The 20,628-nt window shown below is 48.1% G+C and overlaps 1 protein-coding gene and 2 long non-coding RNA genes across 5 annotated transcripts in view; 1 reads left to right on the plus strand and 2 right to left on the minus strand.

The window, feature by feature from the left end:
- The window catches only part of LOC120639030, a 33,235-nt gene extending 30,189 nt beyond the window's left edge, over window positions 1–3,046 (minus strand). The window contains exons 1-2 of the long non-coding RNA XR_005661147.1: window positions 2,644–3,046; window positions 1,649–1,831 (exon numbers count right to left, since the gene is read on the minus strand). This is a non-coding gene — a long non-coding RNA (uncharacterized LOC120639030). The remainder of the gene's footprint in view (window positions 1–1,648; window positions 1,832–2,643) is intronic.
- SDCCAG8 (SHH signaling and ciliogenesis regulator SDCCAG8) overlaps window positions 1–20,628 on the plus strand; it is a 135,929-nt gene that overhangs the window by 99,484 nt on the left and 15,817 nt on the right. Inside the window, 1 exon segment of the mRNA XM_029047025.2 lies at window positions 5,902–6,033. Within this exon segment, the coding sequence (XP_028902858.1) occupies window positions 5,902–6,033 (132 nt within the window).
- Window positions 7,949–20,209, minus strand: LOC103171295. Of its 3 annotated transcripts, none has more exons than XR_486716.3 (3): window positions 20,095–20,209; window positions 8,910–9,004; window positions 7,949–8,173 (listed from the first exon to the last, which is right to left on the minus strand). It is a non-coding gene; the product is annotated as an uncharacterized LOC103171295 (long non-coding RNA). The 3 variants fall into 3 exon arrangements; XR_003753646.2 differs by lacking the exon at window positions 20,095–20,209 and adding an exon at window positions 9,127–9,626; XR_005661146.1 differs by lacking the exon at window positions 20,095–20,209 and having other exon boundaries at window positions 8,910–9,626.

Consider the following 20,628-nt stretch of genomic DNA (forward strand, 5'->3'; position numbering starts at 1 on the left):
CAACAGGAGCGCCTGATAGTTGGCTTCGAGGCCCTCACTCGGTTAATCGGTATTGAACTCCTACAGGGTGGAGAACTCTCTACTAGGTGCTCGGAAGAGCGCTCTTAGAAGACATGATCCCTGCCCTCAAGAAGATCACAGTCCAGTGGGGAAGACAGACACCGAAGCATGTTACAGCTCTTCATCAACTGTCTCTCTGTTACTCTCTGTTCTCTACACACTAGACCACGGGATAGATTTTCGCTGTGAAAAAGTGTCCCATCGCCCGCTAATCATCAACCCCCTTGGGCTAAGTGGAGCTGGACTGATCGAGTTTGGAACCAACTCAGGGCAGGAGGGGAGTCATCATTACTATCACAGCTAATAGTTATTAAAAATTTAGTCTGTGCGTAGTAGCACTGTGCTACAAGAACATCGAAGACAATCTCTGCATACAGGGAGATCACAATCTAGCCAGAGGCGGATCGACAGTTAACTTTCAAAGCAGTAAAACTGGTCCTTTCCCTCCCCTCCTCCATCCCGCTTTCGGAAGTAGAAAAGGCGTTAACGTTCAAGAGATTCGACCCCTTCCTTTTGGGAGTCCTTAGGGTGGGCAGTGCTTCCGGAAGCGCCAGCAAAACCCCGGCTCTCTCCCGCTACGTCCCCGCCGGCACGCTTCACCCCCGCCCCGGCTGACTTTCCGACGGCACCTCGCTCTCGACCCTCCCGTCTCCGACCCACTGTGTCCGATAAGAACAGCATCTGTCGCACGCAGGCTAGCCAGGCACCGAGTTGACATCGCAGCACACAGTGAAACAAGATTTCCCGACGAAGGGCACGGCACAGAAATAGGTGCCAGATATTCGTTTTTCGTTTCCCGGCAGGGGCCTTTCCTCTTCCGAACGGAAGCTCACAGGCATCGACTTGGTAACTGGGCCGTTGCCGGCCTCGAGGCTTTCGAATCCACCCAGCGACAGTTACCTATACCTACCTTTAAGACCGAAGCACTACGCTACAGTCATCAGTCACTTGCCTCCCATGGTAACTGGCACCGTTAACGATTCTGGAAGGATCCAGAAGGACTCAACACGGCAGTCTCTGATAAGCTGATACTCCAGTGAGATTTCCGTGCATACGTGGAGGAAAAAAATCTTTGGATAACATTGGACGGATAAGCTAAACCGCTTAGAGTTTGTGCCAAACATCAGCTCAGAATGGCTGAAGGTTTTTTGCATGCCAGATAAGAGGGGGTTGTCTTCGATGCACCCCAGATCTAAGCAGCGGCACCTTCTCGAGCTTATCAGTCGATGGGATTTATTGGTACTTACTATGTGCGGGACGCTATACTAAGCACTTGGGAGACTACAACGCAATCGAGTTGGTAGACATGATCCCTGCCCACAAAGAGCTTAGTCTACAAGGGAAATAAATACACATAGACACTAAGAGAGAGAGTTAGGACAGACAGGATGAGTCAGGATATCCTAGCCCAGGAGCAAGACCTGAAGGATGATTATAGTATTGCTTTTTTTTATGGTATTTGTTAAGCCCTTACTATATGCCAGGCATTTTACTAAGCGCTGAGATACATACAAGGTAATCAGTTTGGACACAGTCTCTGTCCCAAATGAGCCTCACAGTCTTAATCCCCACTTTACAGATGAGGTACCTGAGGCACAGAGACGTGAAGTGGCATGCCCGAGGTCACACAGCAGATGAGCATCTGCTTCTTGCTATGGTTCCAGATGGTAGGTTGGCCAATGACTGATAGGTTCCAAAGCATCACTCGCGATAGAGCCAAAGTATCCCAAAATGGCGTCCAACCTCACTGAGGGCAAAGGATGCCAAACTCCTGCCAAACGAAGACAGGGGTAAGAAGCATCAAGAAAGCATCCAAGCACCCATCTGCACCTACTGTTCCCCAGCCCTCTACTCTTTTCCAGCACTTAATACAGCGTTCTGTCCAAAGTCAGTGCTTAATAAATATTAATACAACTGCCATTGGAAGCAGCCATTTGGGGCTTCCTGAAGAAAACTTCCTCCAAACAACAGTATTCAATCAATCAGCCAGTGGCATTAATCAATCAGTCAGATTTATCGAGCGCTTACGAGGTGCAGAACACCGTAATAAACACTTGAGAGAGTACAGTACAACAGAGTTAGCAGACAGGTTTCCTGTTGACAATGAGCTTGGGGGGAGAAAGATATGAAGACAGATAAGTAATTTATAATATATAATTTAAAAGATACATACGTAAGTGCTCTAGACTGTGAGCTCGTTATGGGCAGGGACTGGTTCTGTTGTTGTATTGTACTCTCCCAAGCGCTTAGTACAATGCCTCGCACCCATAATTCCCAGGTAATCTGATTAGCTGGCATTTATAAAGTAACATTACTTTTTTTTTTAACTAATAATCGTAGACTGCAAGCTCGACTAGACGTAAGCTCATTGTGGCAGGGAACTCTGTTTTACTGTACTCTCCTAACCGCTCAGCACGGTGCTCTACACTCTAATGGCATTCTAACGACATTTTCCGAAGAAAACGCCCCTCCTCCCAACACGCTTCCGTAGGGCAGGCGCGTTCTGACCGTCAGGGTTACGATCGTATTTATAAGGGAGACGATTAAGGATTTATTTCAGTGGCTGGAGGGTTAGTGACTTACCCAGAGTGGATTGCTTTCTGTTTTCAGGCATGGATATGAGGCTTCGAGACTAGACCACTATCGTCACCATCATCAGTACTGTTTCCTGAGCACCTACTGAGTGTGAAACACTGCGATAAGCGTTGGAGATAGTGTGACCAAAACAAGATACATGTATATTCCCACCTGGGTGGTCTTTCCTTGTGCTTAGACCAGTGTTCTGCACACATTAAGTGTCTGATCAATGGTCAGTGCCCTCCATGAGCTACCAGCCCACAGCGGTGGACGGATGGGCAGACAAAAATAATTTTAAAATGATAGAAGGATGAGGCCACAGCAGGAAGTGGTTCCAGTGGGTAGCAGGGTGAGATAGCTTCCGTTGGAAATGCCAATGTATGGCATTAGGAGAACCTGGGAAGACAGAATAGCCACGAGAAGGAGAGCGCTCATTCTTCCAGAAATAAGGATGAAACCAACCTCTCGCCATTACAGTCCCGTGCTGCAATGGCGCATGTTAAAAAAAAAAAAAAATTAAAAATCCACCCAGAATTTAGCCCTCTGCCAGGCTTCTCTATATGGTTTTGTCTCATTTTTCCGTGATTGTCACTTTCTGAGTTGCTAGGCTTGCGGATTGATGTTTAACACTACCCATTGTGGATTTGTGATTTGCGTTTTGTAATTAAGGGGAACAATGGGAGCCCGTTGGGTCTCGTTATATATAATGGTTGGTTTAATTTGTTTCACTTCTATCTTGTTAATTGTAAATTGATCATTAAGATTTGAATTCTAATCTGTCACCGGGGTTGTGAGTATTGAAGCTAGAGCAATGATCCCGTTTTTAATCACTGATGATGAGAAACAAATTTTATAATTTTGTTACATATTGCAGTTCATATATTTTAACACTGTATTTTATGGTGTTATAAATATTGTTAAATGACTTTTAGTGTAGTTTTAGTGTTTGGACTATAATGTATAAATTATATTACTGTTTTGGCAACAGTAGGTATCCAACTGTGTGAGTTTAATTGAAGTAAAAAACACACACCCGGCTGAACTATTTTTTCTGTGTATTTGGTTGATGTTCCGTTAGGATACTCCAGAAACCGAACCCTACAACGGACAAATGGTGCTGGTCCGTGATAATGGTTCCTAAAATGTAAACTGGGATCCGAAAGGACGAAAAATGGAGATGACACCTTTCCTTGACAAGCGATTATCGTCATAATCTCTATTACAGTGATGAAATATTATTTTAGAGCCCAAGCAGATGAAACTGAAGAGTGAATGTAAATGTTTTATAAAAATGCAAGGCAGGGACTATTTTATGCCTTAAAACAATCCACAGATGAAATCAATTCTCTCGAGAAACCAGCCTAGGGGAAATGGTAGAAGGCACATTTCTCTCTCTCGAACATCCCGCATTTTGACCTGATTACTTGGGTTTACTTTAGAATCACCGTTCTTGGCCTTTTGTAAGATGCTGATGACGTCCGTGTTGAAGAATCGAGAAAAATCCAGAATTGTTTTCCCAGTTCCAAAGCTCAACGGCGAATCTCTGAGTTCACAGAAAAAAAATGAAAAAGTCATTCAGAGCTTTATAGATCGGTTACCAAAAGGATCAGTATTTCTAGTGGATAACTGAAAGCCCTTTAAGAGCGTATCTGCCCTGTGAAAGAAGTGAGGAAATACTTATATGATTCTATCAATTATTTTAAAAAAACCTAAGGCGATTGCATATACGTGGTGTTCCCAAAGAATTTTTCTTGATATTTAACGTATCGATGATTTCAAATAAGCTAGCGTAGGTTGTGTTTTCGCAAGCTTATTTAAAAAAAAATTAACTAAAAAAAAAATGCGTGTTTCTGCATTTTTCAAAGAATGCCCCGTAGCGACAGACTCCTGCTCATATGTCATTCTTCCTTTGAGAACGAGCAAACACGCTAAGGTCCATCCATGAGAGGCGAGCAAATGGCCGGAGAACAGTCCGTCAGGCTAGTCTGGGTCAGCTTGAACAGCCTCCCGGCATTTGGTCGTGAGGCAGGGCTGTCAGTAGCCTAGCCAGATATGATCCTTACTTAGTAGGTGGGGAGAGGCAAGGACCTGTGACATATGGCCAGGCTCCGTCCTTGCTGAATTATTTTGAGGCCAGAATCGGATTTGGAAATGTCACTCATCTAGGTGGAATTGTCTTTACCTAGAGCTGTGGCTGGGTTTTAAACTGAATTAAATTGGAATTTGCATTGAATTAGAGAAGTAGCGTGGCCGAATGGATAGAGCCCAGGCCCGGGCATCAGAAGGACCTAGGTTCTAATCCCAGCTACGCCATTCGTCTGGCGTGTGACCTTGGGCAAGTCACTTCACTTCTCTGGGCCTCAGGCACTTTATCTGTCAAATGGGGGGATTAAGACTGAGTCCCATGTGGGATAGGGACTGTGTCCGACCTGATTAGCTTGTATTTACTTCAGCGCTTAGTGTGTGGCACATAGTAAGCACCTGACAAATACCATTGAAAAAAAATCGTGGAAATACCTCTTCACTCATGAGAAGAGGAGATAGTTGTTCATATTTACTTCTGGCATTTTCCTCTCTGCAAACAACCTCTCTTGAAACTTTTGGCTTCCAGAGAATAGTACTATATGGCTTTTTGCCTCACGTTTGAAAGGGAGTAAGGTGATCTGTTGCTTTTTTGAATTTCAGTGAGCCCCTTCCCATAAGGATTCAGTTAAGAAATCTCTCATCGGTGATATGTATTGCGTGCCTACTCTCTGCGGCACTTCGAAGAGTATAGTAGAGTTAGAAACAATCCCTGCCCTCGGGGACCTCAAATTCCCCAGAAGCAGCGTGGCTCAGTGCAGAGAGCCCGGGCTTGGGAGTCCGAGATCGTGGGTTCTAATCCCGGCTCTGCCACTTGTCGGCTGTGTGACTTTGGGTAAGTCACTTAACTTCTCTGTGCCTCAGTTACCTCATCTGTAAAAATGGGGATTAAGACTGTGAGTCCCACCGTGGGACAACACGTGTACCTTGTAACTACCCCAGCGCTCAGAACAGTGCTGGCCACATAGTAGGCGCTTAACAAATACCATCATCATCATCCCCGGAGGTGAAAGGTACTAAAATAATTACGGATGGGAAGGAAGAAAGGAGGATAGATTGATGAGTTGATGCTTGTAACAGGGTATGTAAGAACCGAATTTGTGTTCACGTTTAGACTTTTCCAAAAAAAAAAGCATCCCGAAGCTAATAACAACCATTATCGCTATGTTTTCACATATCCAGATCTGGAATCCTTCAACTTAATCAGGAAAACGAGTACATGCATGACAAACTGGAAAAGCTGCAGAAAAGAAACGAAGACTTAGAGGAACAGTGTATCCAACATGGAAAAATGCACGAGCGAATGAAGTTGAGGTAGTAAATTTATTAGACTTAACTGTTCAGAGGTGCCCTTGTTAGGGGGTGAGAAATATAGCGGAACTGTTGGCTGTGTGGACGTGGCGATCTCTCTGTCGTAATAATGATGATATTTGTTAAGCGCTTATTATGTGCCAAGCACCGTTCTAAGCGCTGGGGTGATCCAAGGTAATCAGGTTGTCCCACGTGGAGCTCACAGTCTTCTTCCTCATTTTCCAGATGAGGGAACTGAGGTGCAGAGAAATGCAGTGACTGGCCCAAAGTCTCATAGCTGACAAGTGGCGGAGCCGGGGGTAGAACCGACAACCTCTGACTCCCAAGCCCGGGCTGTCTTTCTTTCGTGGCTTAAGCCATCAGAGCCTACGATCTGAGTTCTGTTGGACCACCTTTGCTCCTATTGGGAGTAGTAATATTTCCTGAGAACCCAATGGCCTGGGTGTTTGGGAAATACCAAATAAAGCTCTTTCCCTGCCCACAAAGAGCTTCCAAGGAGCTTACTGGGAGAGGCAAACGAAACTTTTTACACCCAGGACCGAGCTCATTTCCCCCTCTTTCCCCAAAATGTGTTTTCCTTTTGAAACAGGTAAGTGTGAGTCTTCCCCTCACTTAGCCTTCTTTTCCTTTTCTTGCACTCCCTTTTGCGTCACCCTGACTTTCTCCCTTTCTTCATCCCCCTTCCCAGCCCCACAGCACTTATGTCCATATCCATCATTTCTTCATTTTTGTTAACGCGTCTCTCGTCGCAGGCAGGGAATATGTCTGTTTATTGTTATATTGTACTCTCCCAAGAACAGGTCTACTAACTCTCTTGTACTCTCCCAAGCACTTAATACAGTACTCTGCACACAGTAAGCGCTCAATAAATACCCTTGATTGATAACCAAAAATAATGATTCAAGGCTCAATTTAAATGTCAGGAAGAATTCCCTTCCTAGTGCGGTTAAGCAGGACACTTAATATTGGGGTCAAAGAAAAAGGACAGGGTGGTCTAGTGGAATGAGCCTGGGCCTGAAAGTCTTAGAACCTGGGTTCTGATCCCAGCCCCACCACTGGTCACCTGTGTGACCTTGGGCAAGTCACTTAACTTCTCTGTGCTTCCATTCCTTCCTCTGTAAAATAGGCATTTTATACCTCTTCTCCCTCCTACTTAGAATGCGGGATCTACCCCGGCGCTCAGTACAGTGCTTGGCACGTAGTAAGCGCTTAACAAATACCACTAGTATTATTAATATAATTATATGAATAAATATAATATTGATAATAATAATTATAAAAGGGTTGGACAGGATGACCCCTGAAGGCCCCATTCTGAACTGCCGGTTATCCGATCGCTGTTGAACCTTCCCGGGTGGGCTGAAATGAGAACGAAAGATCGGCATTGGGATTTCCCATTTTGGATGTCCTGTCTTGTTGGCCTTTCCTCGTCACGTCGTTCCCCTGCGGCGACCCCTGGGTTCTCGGCCCACGGCTTCCCGCCCCCCGCTTTCCTGGGCCCTGAGCACCAGGAAATGAAAAGCACGGTCGGAACAAATTCGCAACTGCTCGAAGAACAGGGGTCTGCCAAATGGACCGGTAGTTAGATTTTACTACTAATCTGAGTTTATGTAAGGCCAGTAGAAAGATCCCAATTATTGTTATATACCCAAAGTAGAAATTTGCTGTTAAACTGCTGTAGAGTATCGGTCTCGGGTTGGTCTTTGTGAACATCTTATTTTATGCACTGAAATAGCGCAGGGATACAGCATAGAAAGCTGAACTTTAAGCACGCGGATCCACTCGTAATTGCCACGTGAAGACAACAAACCAAAAATGAAGCAAACGGAAGGGGAGTTGTCGATGGGCGTTACCTGAATTTGACCCGTTCGCCGTTCAGAATTCCTTAGATTCGGGGAAAAAGTATAAACCGCCACTGTACCGGGGCTCAAAAAATCTTTGATGATAAAATCGTTATAGCACTCGATAGACTCCCTTTCGACCTGTATACTTTTCCATTAGTGTTTGAGAAGAAGATGTCTGATTCAATCCAGTCTTCATTCTGCCAAGTCACCCTCGGGTTAGACTGCATCCCAAATATTCAGACGATGATATACTTTCGGTTGAAAGCACACAACCGCCTTCAGTTGCAAGTGCACCCTGTCTGAAAAGGGAGATACGAAAGCGTGTAAAATGACCGTCATTGACTGCCTATCATTTCCAAGCACCGATCTGATCAGTCGATCAGTCGGTCGTATTTACTGAGCGTTTACTGTGTGCAGAGCACTGTACTGAGCACTTGGGAGAGTACCATTTCCTGCCATCTCAACGGGACCCCTCCACTTCTTCACCGCAGCCGTTGGGAAGTACGGCTGACGGGTTGCTGAACGACTACCTTGTTCTACCCTAGAGGTTGGGGACGTTTTCTCAGTGACAGAAGTGAATTCCACACAGGCACCCTCACGTACATTTTCCATGGAACAGTGCAGAAATATTTTCTGCATGGAATACACACTTCACACATGAAATCACTCTCATTTCCCGTGGCAAGGCAGGTGCTTTTTATAGGTGATTTTTTTTTTATTGGCACTTGTGAAACGCTTACTACATTCCACGCACTGTATGTACTAAGCGCTGGATCTGATAGAAGATAATAAGTCCCTGCCCCACGTGGGGCTCACCCGGTCTAAGTAGGAGGGAGTAGGATTTAATCCCCATTTTACAGATGAGGAAATGGGGGCACAGTGGATTTAAGCAGTTTGTCCAAGTTCACACAGCAGACAAGCGGCGGAGCTGGGATAGAACCCAGGTCCTCCTGTGAGGCCCGAGCTGTATCTGCTAGGCCACGCTGCTCCTCTACACATCAGTTGATCAATCTATCGCATTTATTGAGCGCTTACCGTGTACAGAGCACTGGATACGGCAGCGATACCTCAGACGGTCTCCTTGAACGTAAGCCGGCCCTGTTCTTCCTCAAAGACATCAATCTCATTTCCTGGGACGGGAGAAAGTCAGGTGAAAACCACTTGGAGAGTCAAACAGGGACTGAGGCAGCTTTAATTTGGGGCGCTTTTATCTGGCTCGGAACATTTTGCTTTTCTAGATATATTGCCTCACCCAAGTGATGTGCGAAAGCAAATTCTGTTGAACCGAATAGCATCGCATACTGTGTTTATGGCACATCTTTATCTTCTTTTATTTGCCTTTTGTGCATTTTTAGTCTTTCTACTTTTTGTTTCTCCGGTTACTACGGAAACCATAATGCCATCGGTATGGGCGGGGCGTAGTGACATCCACAAGTGGAACGTGATGTGAATTTATATCGCCGTTTATGCAATCTACCCTCATCTCCGAGGGTCACGATTACGTGTGTGGTAGAAATGTTTATAGAAGTCTTGGCTCCTCTGTTTCCAGATCTTACCGTAGGGTCCACTTTGGTACTAAAGTTGCGCGTAATAGTCATTTGTTTGGGCATGATTTCTTTTTTTTTTAACTTCCACTATTTAAACCAGTAGGTTACCTGCAACATTCATCACTTATGAGGGCAGCAGTGGCAAGGGAAAATTTTTCGGTCCCCTCTAGGCTGTAAGCTTGTTACGGACCGGGAATATGTCTCTTCTATCGTGCTCACCCAAGAGCTTCGTACAGTGCTCCGCACTCAGTAAGTGCTCAATAAATACGATCGACTGATTGACTCACCCCGTTTCTGGCAACCAGACGAAAGATTTTACCTAAAAAGAGGGCTAATGTCAAAAAGCTGTGGTTAGATCAATCAGTCAATCCTCGGTATTTGATGGGCGCTTACTATGTAAAAGTAGTACATAGTAAGGGAGGGAAGGAGGGAGAAGCAGCGTGGCTCAGTGGAAAGAGCCCGGGCTTGGGAGTCAGAGGTCATGGGTTTGAATCCCGGCTCTGCCACGTGTCAGCTTTGTGACCGTGGGCGAGTCCCTTCACTTCTCTGTGCCTCAGTTACCTCATCTGTAAAATGGGGATCAACCGTGCGCCTCATGTGGGACGACCTGACTACTCTGTGTCTACCCCAGTGCTTAGAACAGTGCTCTGCACATAGTAAGCGCTTAACCAATACCACACTTATCATTATTATTATTATTAAAAGAGCACTGTACTAAGCATTTGGAAGAGTACCCTACAACAGTATTAGCAGACCCATTCCCTGCCTCCTTTGGAGGAAGTAGTCAGACTCCGATAGGGTGAACACCCCAGATTCTTCCTGTGCTGTTTGGAGGCTAAAATCCCTTCTCCCAAGCGAAGGTGGAGCTAAGAGGCAGTCGGGAAAGGGCTCAGACGCAGCCCGACCCTCATCCTGGCTTTGTGCAAAAGATCTGGGCAACGCCGCACTTTTCATAGCAGTCCAGTGCTCTGCACACAGTAGGCGCTCAATAAATACGATTGACCGACTCTGACTCTTCAGTCTTCCCACTCTGCCCTCCGGAGCCCAGGCCGATGGGTCATCATAATAATAATAATAATGATACGTGTGGTATTTCTTAAGGGCTTACTATGCGCCAGGCACTGTACTAAGCTGTGGGATGAATAATAATCATTTTAGTATTTGTTAAGCGCTCACTACGTGCCAAGCAAGCAAATCAGGTTGGACGCATTCCCTGCCCTGTGTGGGGCTCACAGTCGCAATCCCCATTTTACGGATGAGGGAACTGAGGCACAGAGAAGTAAAGTGACTTGCCCCAAGTCAGCCAGCAGACATCTCTCCGGGGTCAGCGGCCTCCGGATCCCTTCACCCCGAGGGGAAGCCGGGATCGCCAACAAGACGTGGTCCCTTGTGCAGAATCGCTTCACCGTCGCGCCTCTCGGCTGCGGCCCAGTACGCCGTCGGCTGTCTCGAAGAGGTAATTATCACCTAGTCGAATGGAAAGCGCTTTCTTTTGGCTGCCTCGCGGACACACGTTTCACTGGTACCTTGCTACGTAACGGAGCCCGACAGCAAAACTTTTGCTTGTCTCTTCTTCAAGCCACAGCTGTTTCCCTGCTAAATTCATCCCATCTGTCTCCCCTTCCGTAAAGCTGTAGGCAGTATAGCATAAGTACAGAAGCAGTTCAGTGCTATTTTGGATAAACATAGCTGAAATTTGAATCCTTGCCATTTGCGATGCACACATTTTGTTTTACTGCTGTAAAGAGAGCTGTCAAAATACAACTACACGGATCATTTTTCTAAAATGCAGTCAGATGTAAGGTTGATCGAAGACCAAGTGCACGAGGTCCACGGGCGGTCCCCCGATCCCTCGGCCGGACGGTTTCCCACGGCCGGCGCGTCCGACGTCTGTGACGGAGGAGGGGGTTCCGGGCCGAAGGGTGGATGGTCGGAGGCGAGATAGGTGAGATCGAGGTTCAGAGGGCAGGTGGAGAGCTGATGGGGCGCTTGAAAGCCGGCGGTGAGGAGTTCCTTTAGGATGCGGAGGCGGAGGGACCACCACCGGAGGCTTCTGAGGAGTGGGGAGTTGAGGATTGAACGTTTTTGTAGAAGAATGATCCGAGCAGCAGAGTGAAGACGGGAGTGGGGGGAGACCGGAGGCAGGGAGGTCAGCGAGGAGGCTGATGCAGTAATCCAGACGGGATACGGCAAGTTCTTGGAATGGCATACTAGCCGTAGTCCCGCGCTCCGAGCTCGGTGGCCCCTCTGATCCCGGCGATGCTCCTCTGTGGCCCTCCGCGAGAGGAGGGGGCTGCCCGAGCCTCCGCTTGCTCACAGAGCTCCTTTTCGATCTCAAAAGTTTAAGTAGGCCACGCTGGAGGCAGCACGGCCTAGTGGCTGGAGCCCGGGCCTTCAATCTGAAGGACCTAGGTTCCGATCCCGGCTCCGCCACTCGTCTGCTGTGTGTGACCTTGGGCCTCGGTTCCCTCTTAATAATAATAATAATAACTGTGGTATCCGTTGAGCGCTTACCGTGTGCCGGGCACTCTGCTAAGCACTGGGGTGGATACAAGCAAATCGGGTTGGACACAGTCCTCATCCCACGTGGGGCTCACAGTCGCAGTCCCCATTATACGGATGAGGTAACTGAGGCCCAGAGAAGTGAAGTGACTTGTCCAATATCACGCAGCAGATGAGTGGGGGAGCCAGGATTCCGACTCCCAGGCCTGTGCTCTATTCGGTACGCCAGGCTGCTTCTCCCACAGCCCAACCTGCTCCCTCTCAGTGAACTTCCCCGTGGGCTGTCGGCCGAGCGCCGACCAAGAGCCCCTGGGAGAGAAGCAGAGTCAGCAGGGCCCCGGGAGGCCGCCAGAGGCTTAATAACTGTCAGGCCGGTTAAGTGCTCACCAGTTGCCCAGCACTCTCCTGGTCGACGGATCGATCGATTGACGTGAGGTCATAATCGTCGTACCCGTAAGCGTTTCCTGTGTGTCAAACGCTGTACTGAGCACTGGAGTGGATACGAGGTTGGACACAGCCCGGCCCACGTGGGGCTCACCGTCTTCATCCCCGTTTCCCAGTTGAGGGAACGGCGGCACAGAGAACTAAAGTGACCTGCCCGAGGCCGATCGAACGGTTACGTGTTTAAACAAGTCGAAAGGACGATGGGGCTCATTGTTTTAGATCGTGAGGGCGTCTGGCTTCCAGGTAATTTTTTCAGGCTACGTAGGAATCACCGACTAAGGAAATGAAATCGATACATATGATTAAACACATTTACCCACGCTAAACCGCTTCAAACCCAGAATTGCTGGAATAAAGACAAAATAATACTGTGTATTTACATAACACCTCTCATTAGAAAATCTCAAAGCCTTCACCGACTAATCCGCCTAGCACCCTGTGAGGTGTGTAGGACGGAAGGTAGAACAGTAAACAAGAAATCCCGTGAAAGGGAGAGGCAAGTGCCTCTTAATATGATGATAAAGATCCTTTATGCCGCGCCATTAATTGATTCATTCGCTCACTCATTCATTCGGCTAGTTTTTAGCATCATCGTCAGCAGCGAAGTGGGCATTCGAGGTAAAAAGCCTTTCCTGTTTTCAATCCAACGACCGTCTCCTGCTATCATTCAGGTTTGGCGAGCTCCGTATTTCCGCTGTTGACGGGGAGAGTTCACGCGGATACTGGCTGACCGTTAGTGGGGATGGAAAATTGAGTTCATTTTTTCACAGACACTTGCCGGCGTTTATCTAGTTGGGGGTCTGGGTTCTTCCTATTAACTGATTAAAGGTAAACAGAAATAGGCAAGGCAAGCACCCTCAAGAAGCTTGAGGAAATGATTTAAACTGAATGCCGCCCGATGCCGCTCCCACGTAATCTCTTCCAGTCCTCACGGGGAAGCGGTAAAAATAATAACAATAATAACATAGCAATCAGTGGTATTTAATGAGAGCTTACTGTGTGCAGAGCACTCTACTAAGCGATAGGGAGAGCACCGTACAACACGGTGAGATTATTTTCTCAAGCGTTTACTATGTGTCAAACGCCGTAACAGTAGATACGACGTCATCAGACGCAGTCCCCGTCCCTCATGGGGCTTACAGTCTAGCTAGGTGGGAATACAGATATTAAATCCTCATTTTCAGATGAGGCAACGGAGGCACAGAGAAGTTAAGTGACTCGTTCAGGGTGACGGAGCAGGCCGGTCGTAGAACCGGGATTAGAACGAAGGTCCTCTGACTCGCAGGCTGGGGTTCTTTTCGATAAGCCGTGCTGCTCCTCCTTAAGTAGGAAGGTCAGCCGAAGTTGTTGTTTTTTTTTATGGCATTTGTTTAGCGCTCACTATGTGTCAACTACTGTTCTAAATACTGGGGTAGGTACTAGTTAGGTCAGACAGAGTCCCTGTCCTGCGCAGAGCTCACAGTGTAAGTAGGGAGGCGAAGAGGTATATGATCCCCATTTTACAGTAGAGGAAACTGAGGCACAGAGAAATGAAGCGACTCACCTAGGGTCCCAGAGCAAGCAATTGGCAGAGCCGGGAGTGGAACCCAGGCCGTCTGAGTCCCAGGCCTGTGCTCTAGCCACTAGACCACGTTCCCTCAACCATTTAGCGAAACATCGTGTCCTAATGGATAGAGCACAGGCCTGAGAGTCAGAAGGACCTGGGTTCCAGTCCCAGGTTCCACCACTTGCCTGCTCTGTGACCTTGGGCAAGTCACATCATTTCTCTGGGCCTCGGTTATCTCACCTGTAAAATGGGGATGAAGACTGTGAGCCCCGCGTGGGACACGGACTGTGTCCAATCTGATTAGCTTGTACCTACCCCAGCCCTTAGAACAGTGCCTGGCACATAGTGAGTGCTTAACAAATACCATTAAAAAAACCAGGACATTTTTAGGGTGTCCCCCAGACAGGAGTGGTAGCTTGACCAAGCTCCTGCAGGGCCTCCAGGCCTCGGGGTCACCTCTGGGGCCCTGGTGAGCTTGTCCAGCGTGGGCAGGGTCACCACTCAGCTCTGCTGCTCACCGGAAGCACTTACTACAGTGATCTGGACAGACGGACCACTCAGTAAATACCACCGATGGGTTGACTCACCGAAATGAGATAGACTGGATCAAATTTGGAGTCTGGAATTTAAATGTCTGACCGGCGCAGCGTGGTTAACTTCATAAAGGGGCCGGATCTGTTCACTTGGCCTCCTCATGGCTGTGTGATTCTGCCACTGTTAAGGGAGCTGGAAGCATCATCATCATCGTCATCATCAAAGATAGGTTTAGCAGGAGAAATAATAATAATGATGGTATTTGTTAAGCGCTTACTATGCCGGGCACTGTACTAAGCGCTGGGCCGGGTATAAGCATATCGGGTTGGACACGGTCCCTGTCCCAAAGAGGGCTCCAAGTCTTAATCCCATTTTACAGAGGAGGGAACCGTGGCACAGAGAAGTGAAGTGACTCGCCTAAGGCCATGCAGCGGACAAGTTGCAGAGTCGCTATTAGAAACCATGACCCCCTGACTCCCAGACCTGTGCTCTTTCCATTACGCCAAGCTGCTTTTCAACAAAGCCGCTTCCTTTGAAGAGACTGAGCAAATCGGGTCTGTTGTGGCGCCAAGAGATCCACAAGGTGATGACAGCTCACAGGTCTTTGGTTTACTGTTTCAAAAGCAACCTCCGAATGTTCTGACATCCCTTGCAAATTATTTTTATATTCAAGCCTTCTCTGGGCCATTCATCATCGTCGTCGTCATCATCGTCATCATTATTATTTATTGCTACTATCATTACTATTATTATCATATTTTTTTAAGCACTCATATGTCAAGCACTGTTCTGAGCACTGGGGTGGATACATTAGGCACAGTCTCTGTCCCACTTAAGGCTCACAGTCTAAATAGGACATTTCATTTTCACTGCAAAGTTATTCTTTTGGTGGGAAACTTCTGACCGTTTCAGAAATGGGAAATTCAGGTTCCAAGTATTCAGCGACCAAGTTTTGTTAGCGTGTGTTTTGGTGACCTAATTGCGTATGTGTCTGTGCCTATATGTATGGGAGATTGCTGGCCCTTTCGATATTGGGAAATTCAAGTTCCAAGTAATTAGTGACTAAATTTGGTTAGCGTATGGTCTGGTAACGTATTTGCGGGTGTGCGTAAACCTGAGTGTACATATTCGTATTAGTGCATTTGCTTACGTATGAAAGCATTACTCTCCTTCAGTAATCTCAGTACAGGATGAGGCTCTGGTTTATCAGAGTGAGTTCAGCCAGACTCAACTGTGTTAGAGACCAGAGGCCATAGACCATAGATTGTTTTAATATAACCACCCAAAGCTCCTTCTAAATGACTAACGCACTGAAAAAGAGTAGCAGAATGAAAGTCTTTAAATTAGAAAATGATCCCCTTTTGTGAAATACAAACAAATTTCATTCAGGAGCAAAATCTTGACTTAAGCTTCTCCCCAATACTGCCAGTCAAGCGTGTGGAAGACACTTGACCGGAATCAAGAGATTTGCAGAATGGCTGGTTCTGCCCGGGCTGACATAAACAGCCTTTCTGGAGTAAAGCCTGTAAGATATCAATCAATGGCACTTATTGAGCGCTTACTAAGGGCAGAGTCCAGTACTAACCAATTGGGAGAATTAGGGGACATGACTCCTGCCCATAGTAAGCTTACAGTTTAGGTGTGAAATACATAAGCTATGTCAGAGCGAAGGTAACCTCAAGAAGACCTTAACTTACTGACCAGGGACCCTTGGGTGATAAAGGGGTTGGGTTCCGGATCTGTCTCTTTCTCCGCCTCTCTCTCCATCGCTAGACTGTAAGCTCACCGAGAGCAGGGATCGGATCTGTTTATTGTTCTATTGTACTCTCCCAAGCGCTTAGTTCAGTGATCTGCACACAAGGAGTGCTCAATAAATACGACTGAATGGATGAATACCCTCTCCCTCTTCAGTTTTTTTCCCTTTCTCCTCCTTCCCCGTTTTTTTTTTTTTGATGGTATCTCTTAAGTGCTTGCTAGGCACTGTACTAAGTCCGGGGGTAGATACAAGGTAATCAGGTTGGACACAGTCCATGTCCCACCTGGGGCTCACAGTTTTAATCCCCATTTTACAGATGAGGGAACTGAGGCCCAGAGAAGTGAAGCGACTTGCCCGAGGTCACACAGCAGAAAAGTGGCGGAGCTGGGATTAGAACCCAGGTCCTTCTGACTCCCAGGCCCTCGCTCCATCCACTAGGCCACGCTTCTTCTCGTGCTTATTTTGTCTCCCCCTCTCCCCTATCTCCTCTCACTCCCGGCCCTCTCTCTTTCCCTCCCAAATTTCATGCTCCGGGAAATCAGCAGCCGTGGTACTAAAAACATTTCAAGTACAATTGACTCTCAGATGATCTGGGGGCCCAAGTCCTGCCCGGACTGTAAGCTCATTGTAGGCGGGGAATGTGTCTACAGACCCTGTTCTATTTGTACTCTCTCAAGCATTCCTTACAGTGCTCCACACACAGTAAGCATTCAATAAATACCATCGATTGATTGATTGAGGAGCTTGAAGCAAAGCACCACACGTCCCAATATTTGGTGGCTGACGCCATAGATCCGAAGCAAAATCTATTTTTAGTAAAAGGGGGAATGGAAGTTGCTAGTGAAATATATGATTTTAGTCATTCGCGTCTTCAAGATCGTGGCAGGTTACAGTCAACAGAGCTCTCGGCTCAAAGCCTGGACAGATCTGGAAGTCCATCATCACTGGATAGCTCACAAAGAACAATGATCTGGTCATTTTAGTGGACGGGTATCAGCGTACTCATTTCCACAACTGTGGGGCAGCTGGATTTTCCACTGCGTGCTCTCCGGGTGGGTGCCTTCTCATTGCTTCCGGAGCACAAAAGCTGGATTATTTTCCAAAACGAGACCTGCCCCCGTGGTCCGCGAGTCTTTTGACTAGTAGACATTTGACCGGTCAAACGTAATGTTGAGCTTGCTTCTCTTAGATTTTGAAAAGCATAAATTTGGGTATGTGGGGGTGGTATAGGAAAAAGGAGTATGGGAAATTAGAAAGTAAGGAGGTCCTGCCTGCCTTTGAGCAGCTGTGATTTAGGCAAGCCTTTAAAGTGTCAACATTCATTAATGACAGTAGCGATACTGATGTCTTAGATTTAGCTAAGCATTTTTACTTCCAAAGTGGTTTCCTATACCATCTCATCGAGAAGCAGCGTCGACTAGTGGATAGAACACAGGCTTGGGGGTTAGAAGGTCCTGGGTTCTAATCCTGCCCCGCCACTTTTCTGCTGTCTGTGACCTCGGGCAAGTCACTTCACTTCTCTGCACCTCAGGTACCTCAACTCTAAAATGGGGGTTAAGACTGGGACCCTCATATGGGACGCGGCCTCTTGATTAGCTTGTATCTACCCCCGCACTTAGTACAGTGCCTGGCACCAAATAAGCGCTTAACAAATGCCATAAAAAATAGCAAGAGCTCATCTCCCATCAGGTCCCTTGAATCGGTCCTATTCGCACCCTGCATTTCTGTACGTGGCTAGATCCGGGAAAGTGCAGCCTTATATCTGCCCACCCTTATTTGGCTGCTAGACCTCGGAATCCTCCCGAATCCGTTTGCTCCAGCAATTGTGAGAATTCCATCAAGGAGTGCCTGCAGAGCTCCAACTAGTGCATCTGCATATTACTCTGCCTCCCCCCGTCTTCTCTGGCCCAGTGAGGTGTCTTCTCCCTGACCCATCTTAGCTCCGTAAAAGGCTCCGGCCATTTAGGGATGGGATTTTTGTTGTTTCCCTTTGGGGGGGGGGGGGCGGGGGCGAAGCCCGATCTGGCGTCGGCCTGTTAACGCTGGCCAGAAAATACCGTCTTCTGTTGCCATTGTGTAGAAAAGTTGCAAATGGTCAGAATTAAGTCATCAGGAAACAGGGTGAGCAGAATGTATATTTTGCAGCCTGTCTTAGCAGAGGCTGGAGTCCAGAAAGGCAGCCTGGTTGCTTACATGCCAGTACAACCAGGATTTCAACTGTTTCAATAATCTTTGCTCATCAGACCCAAAAAAGCAGTGCGTCTGCATACGCCGGCGAAACCATTAGCATACAGCCTCGCTAGTCTGGCTAACAAAGCCCATTCGAGTGGGATCCGGCTACTCGGGCCGCCTGTCCGTCTACCCCTGACAAAAAACACCCCTCGGAAAAATCTGCCCCTCTCCCTTCGGCGAGAGAGGCGATGCCTGAAAGAGAAGGCGTTTCCCTCCCTTTAAAATAACGGTATTGCCTCCGAGGGCCCTCTCCGGTCTCCCTCCCTCCGTTCCTTTCTAGAGGGTGGATTGGCAAACAGATCACCGCAGTCATATAAGAATGATCTCGCGCCGAATAATTCCCCTTCTCCCCTTTAATTGAGCTTTAATCGGTTACGATGTTTAAGAAAGATCTTGCTTCCCTTCCCCCCCATCCCTTTCTCTTTCTTTCGGGTGGGGGGGGGGGAGGAGACACACTGGGGTGGCGAGGGGGGGGACATGGAAAGGAGAAGGAAGGCAGAAGCAGATGTGCTGCTATAACTACAGGCTTCTGCCAACCATATGGCATCTTAAAGAAAGATGGTTGGAGCGTCTGGAGCAGCAAAGAGTCGGGATGGAAAGCCATGTGTCGTGTTGGTACAGGCAGTTGTTTGAGCTCTCCGTAAAAGGCTTCAGGAGATTGTGTAATGGAACAAATGGTACGGCGAAGCCGATAACAGCCTTACCGCTGCTGGAGAGGCTGTTGGCCCCGAGGCGGGAGCTGCTTCAGTTTCTGCCATTATCCCCGGTCCTTCCTTTAACGGCCTGGGTACTTGGCGGCTTTGACGCCGAACTTTTGGACCGACGAACGAGCCCGTGGGTGTCCGCTGCTCCCAGATCTCTCGCCCGTCGGGCCCCATCCCTCTCTCCCCGGCCTCTCGCCCCGATGATAGGGACGACGAGAGCGGCGTCCGCTAAACGCTTCCTCCCGGCCCGGCGCCGTATTAAGCGCTAGAGTAGATACGAGATGAACTGGGGCAGCGCCGATCTAGGCCATCGGAGATTCGTTGGCTTGGTTGGGCACTTACTGTGTGCGAAGCGCCCAGCTGAGCTCTCACCGTCCTTCCCTCCCACCACGTATCGCCTAGAACCTGTGGGGGCTCTGAGGGTCTGTCGCCTGCCTTCGGGCTCGCCGTCTAGGTTTCGAGCCTCGGGGCCCCGAGGATTCAGGAGCAGGGCCTAGTGGATAGGGAGCGGGCCTGGGAGTCAGAAGGTCATGGGTTCCAATCCCGGCTCTGCCCCATGTCTGCTGCGTGACCTTGGGCAAGTCGCTTCACTTCTCTGGGCCTCGGTTACCTCATTTGGAAAACGGGGATTGAGACTCTGAGTCCCACGTGGGACTGGGTCTGCGTCCAGCCCCATCTGCTTGTATCCACCCCACCGCTTAGTACAGTGCCTGGCACATAGTAAGCGCTTAACAAATACCACGATTAGAATTATCAACATCCCCGCATCAGACGGCCATCCTCAGCGTTGAGGCAAGAGGAGTTTCCATCCCAAATAGCCACCGGAGCCAAAAGAGAAGCCTTTGCTGGTTGTTGGCTTCTTGTGGTCTGTCGTCTGTTGATTCCTCAGCAGCCTCTTTCCCTCCCAAAATTACTCGACCCGGAAAAGCGGATATTGTCACGGACCGGCACCTACCTCTCCATCCGGCGTCGTGACCGCTGAGAGGGACGTGTTCAGTGAGTCCTTCCCGGGGGTTCTAATCCCGCCTCTGCCACACGTCTGCTGGGTGACCTTGGGCAAGTCACTTCGCTTCTCTCGGCCTCAGTTACCTCAGCTGTAAAACAGGGATCAAGAGTGTGAGCCCCATGTGGAACAGGGACTGTGTCTAACCTGATTAACTTGTATCTGCCCCAGGGCTTAGAACAGTGCTTGGCACATAGTCATTGCTTAACAAGTGCCATCATCATGATTATTATTATTATTTGAGACTAGGTGGCCCGGCAGATAGAACGGTGACGGAATTCGCCATAAACCCCCCGGGAAATGACAGCTATCACTTCACCTCTGGGCTGCTGGTGTGGCACCCAAAGCAAGGTTTCTGAGACCGACTGTGGAAACGTGGCATCAAATATGAATAGATCACTTTCTTTGGGGATTAATGAACGCCGTCACGACTAGTAGTAAAGCTTGGTGGCACTAGGCCCTTGGTACAAGGACAGAATAGGAACT

Source organism: Ornithorhynchus anatinus, chromosome 19, assembly GCF_004115215.2.
Source record: "Ornithorhynchus anatinus isolate Pmale09 chromosome 19, mOrnAna1.pri.v4, whole genome shotgun sequence".
NCBI lineage: Eukaryota > Metazoa > Chordata > Mammalia > Monotremata > Ornithorhynchidae > Ornithorhynchus > Ornithorhynchus anatinus.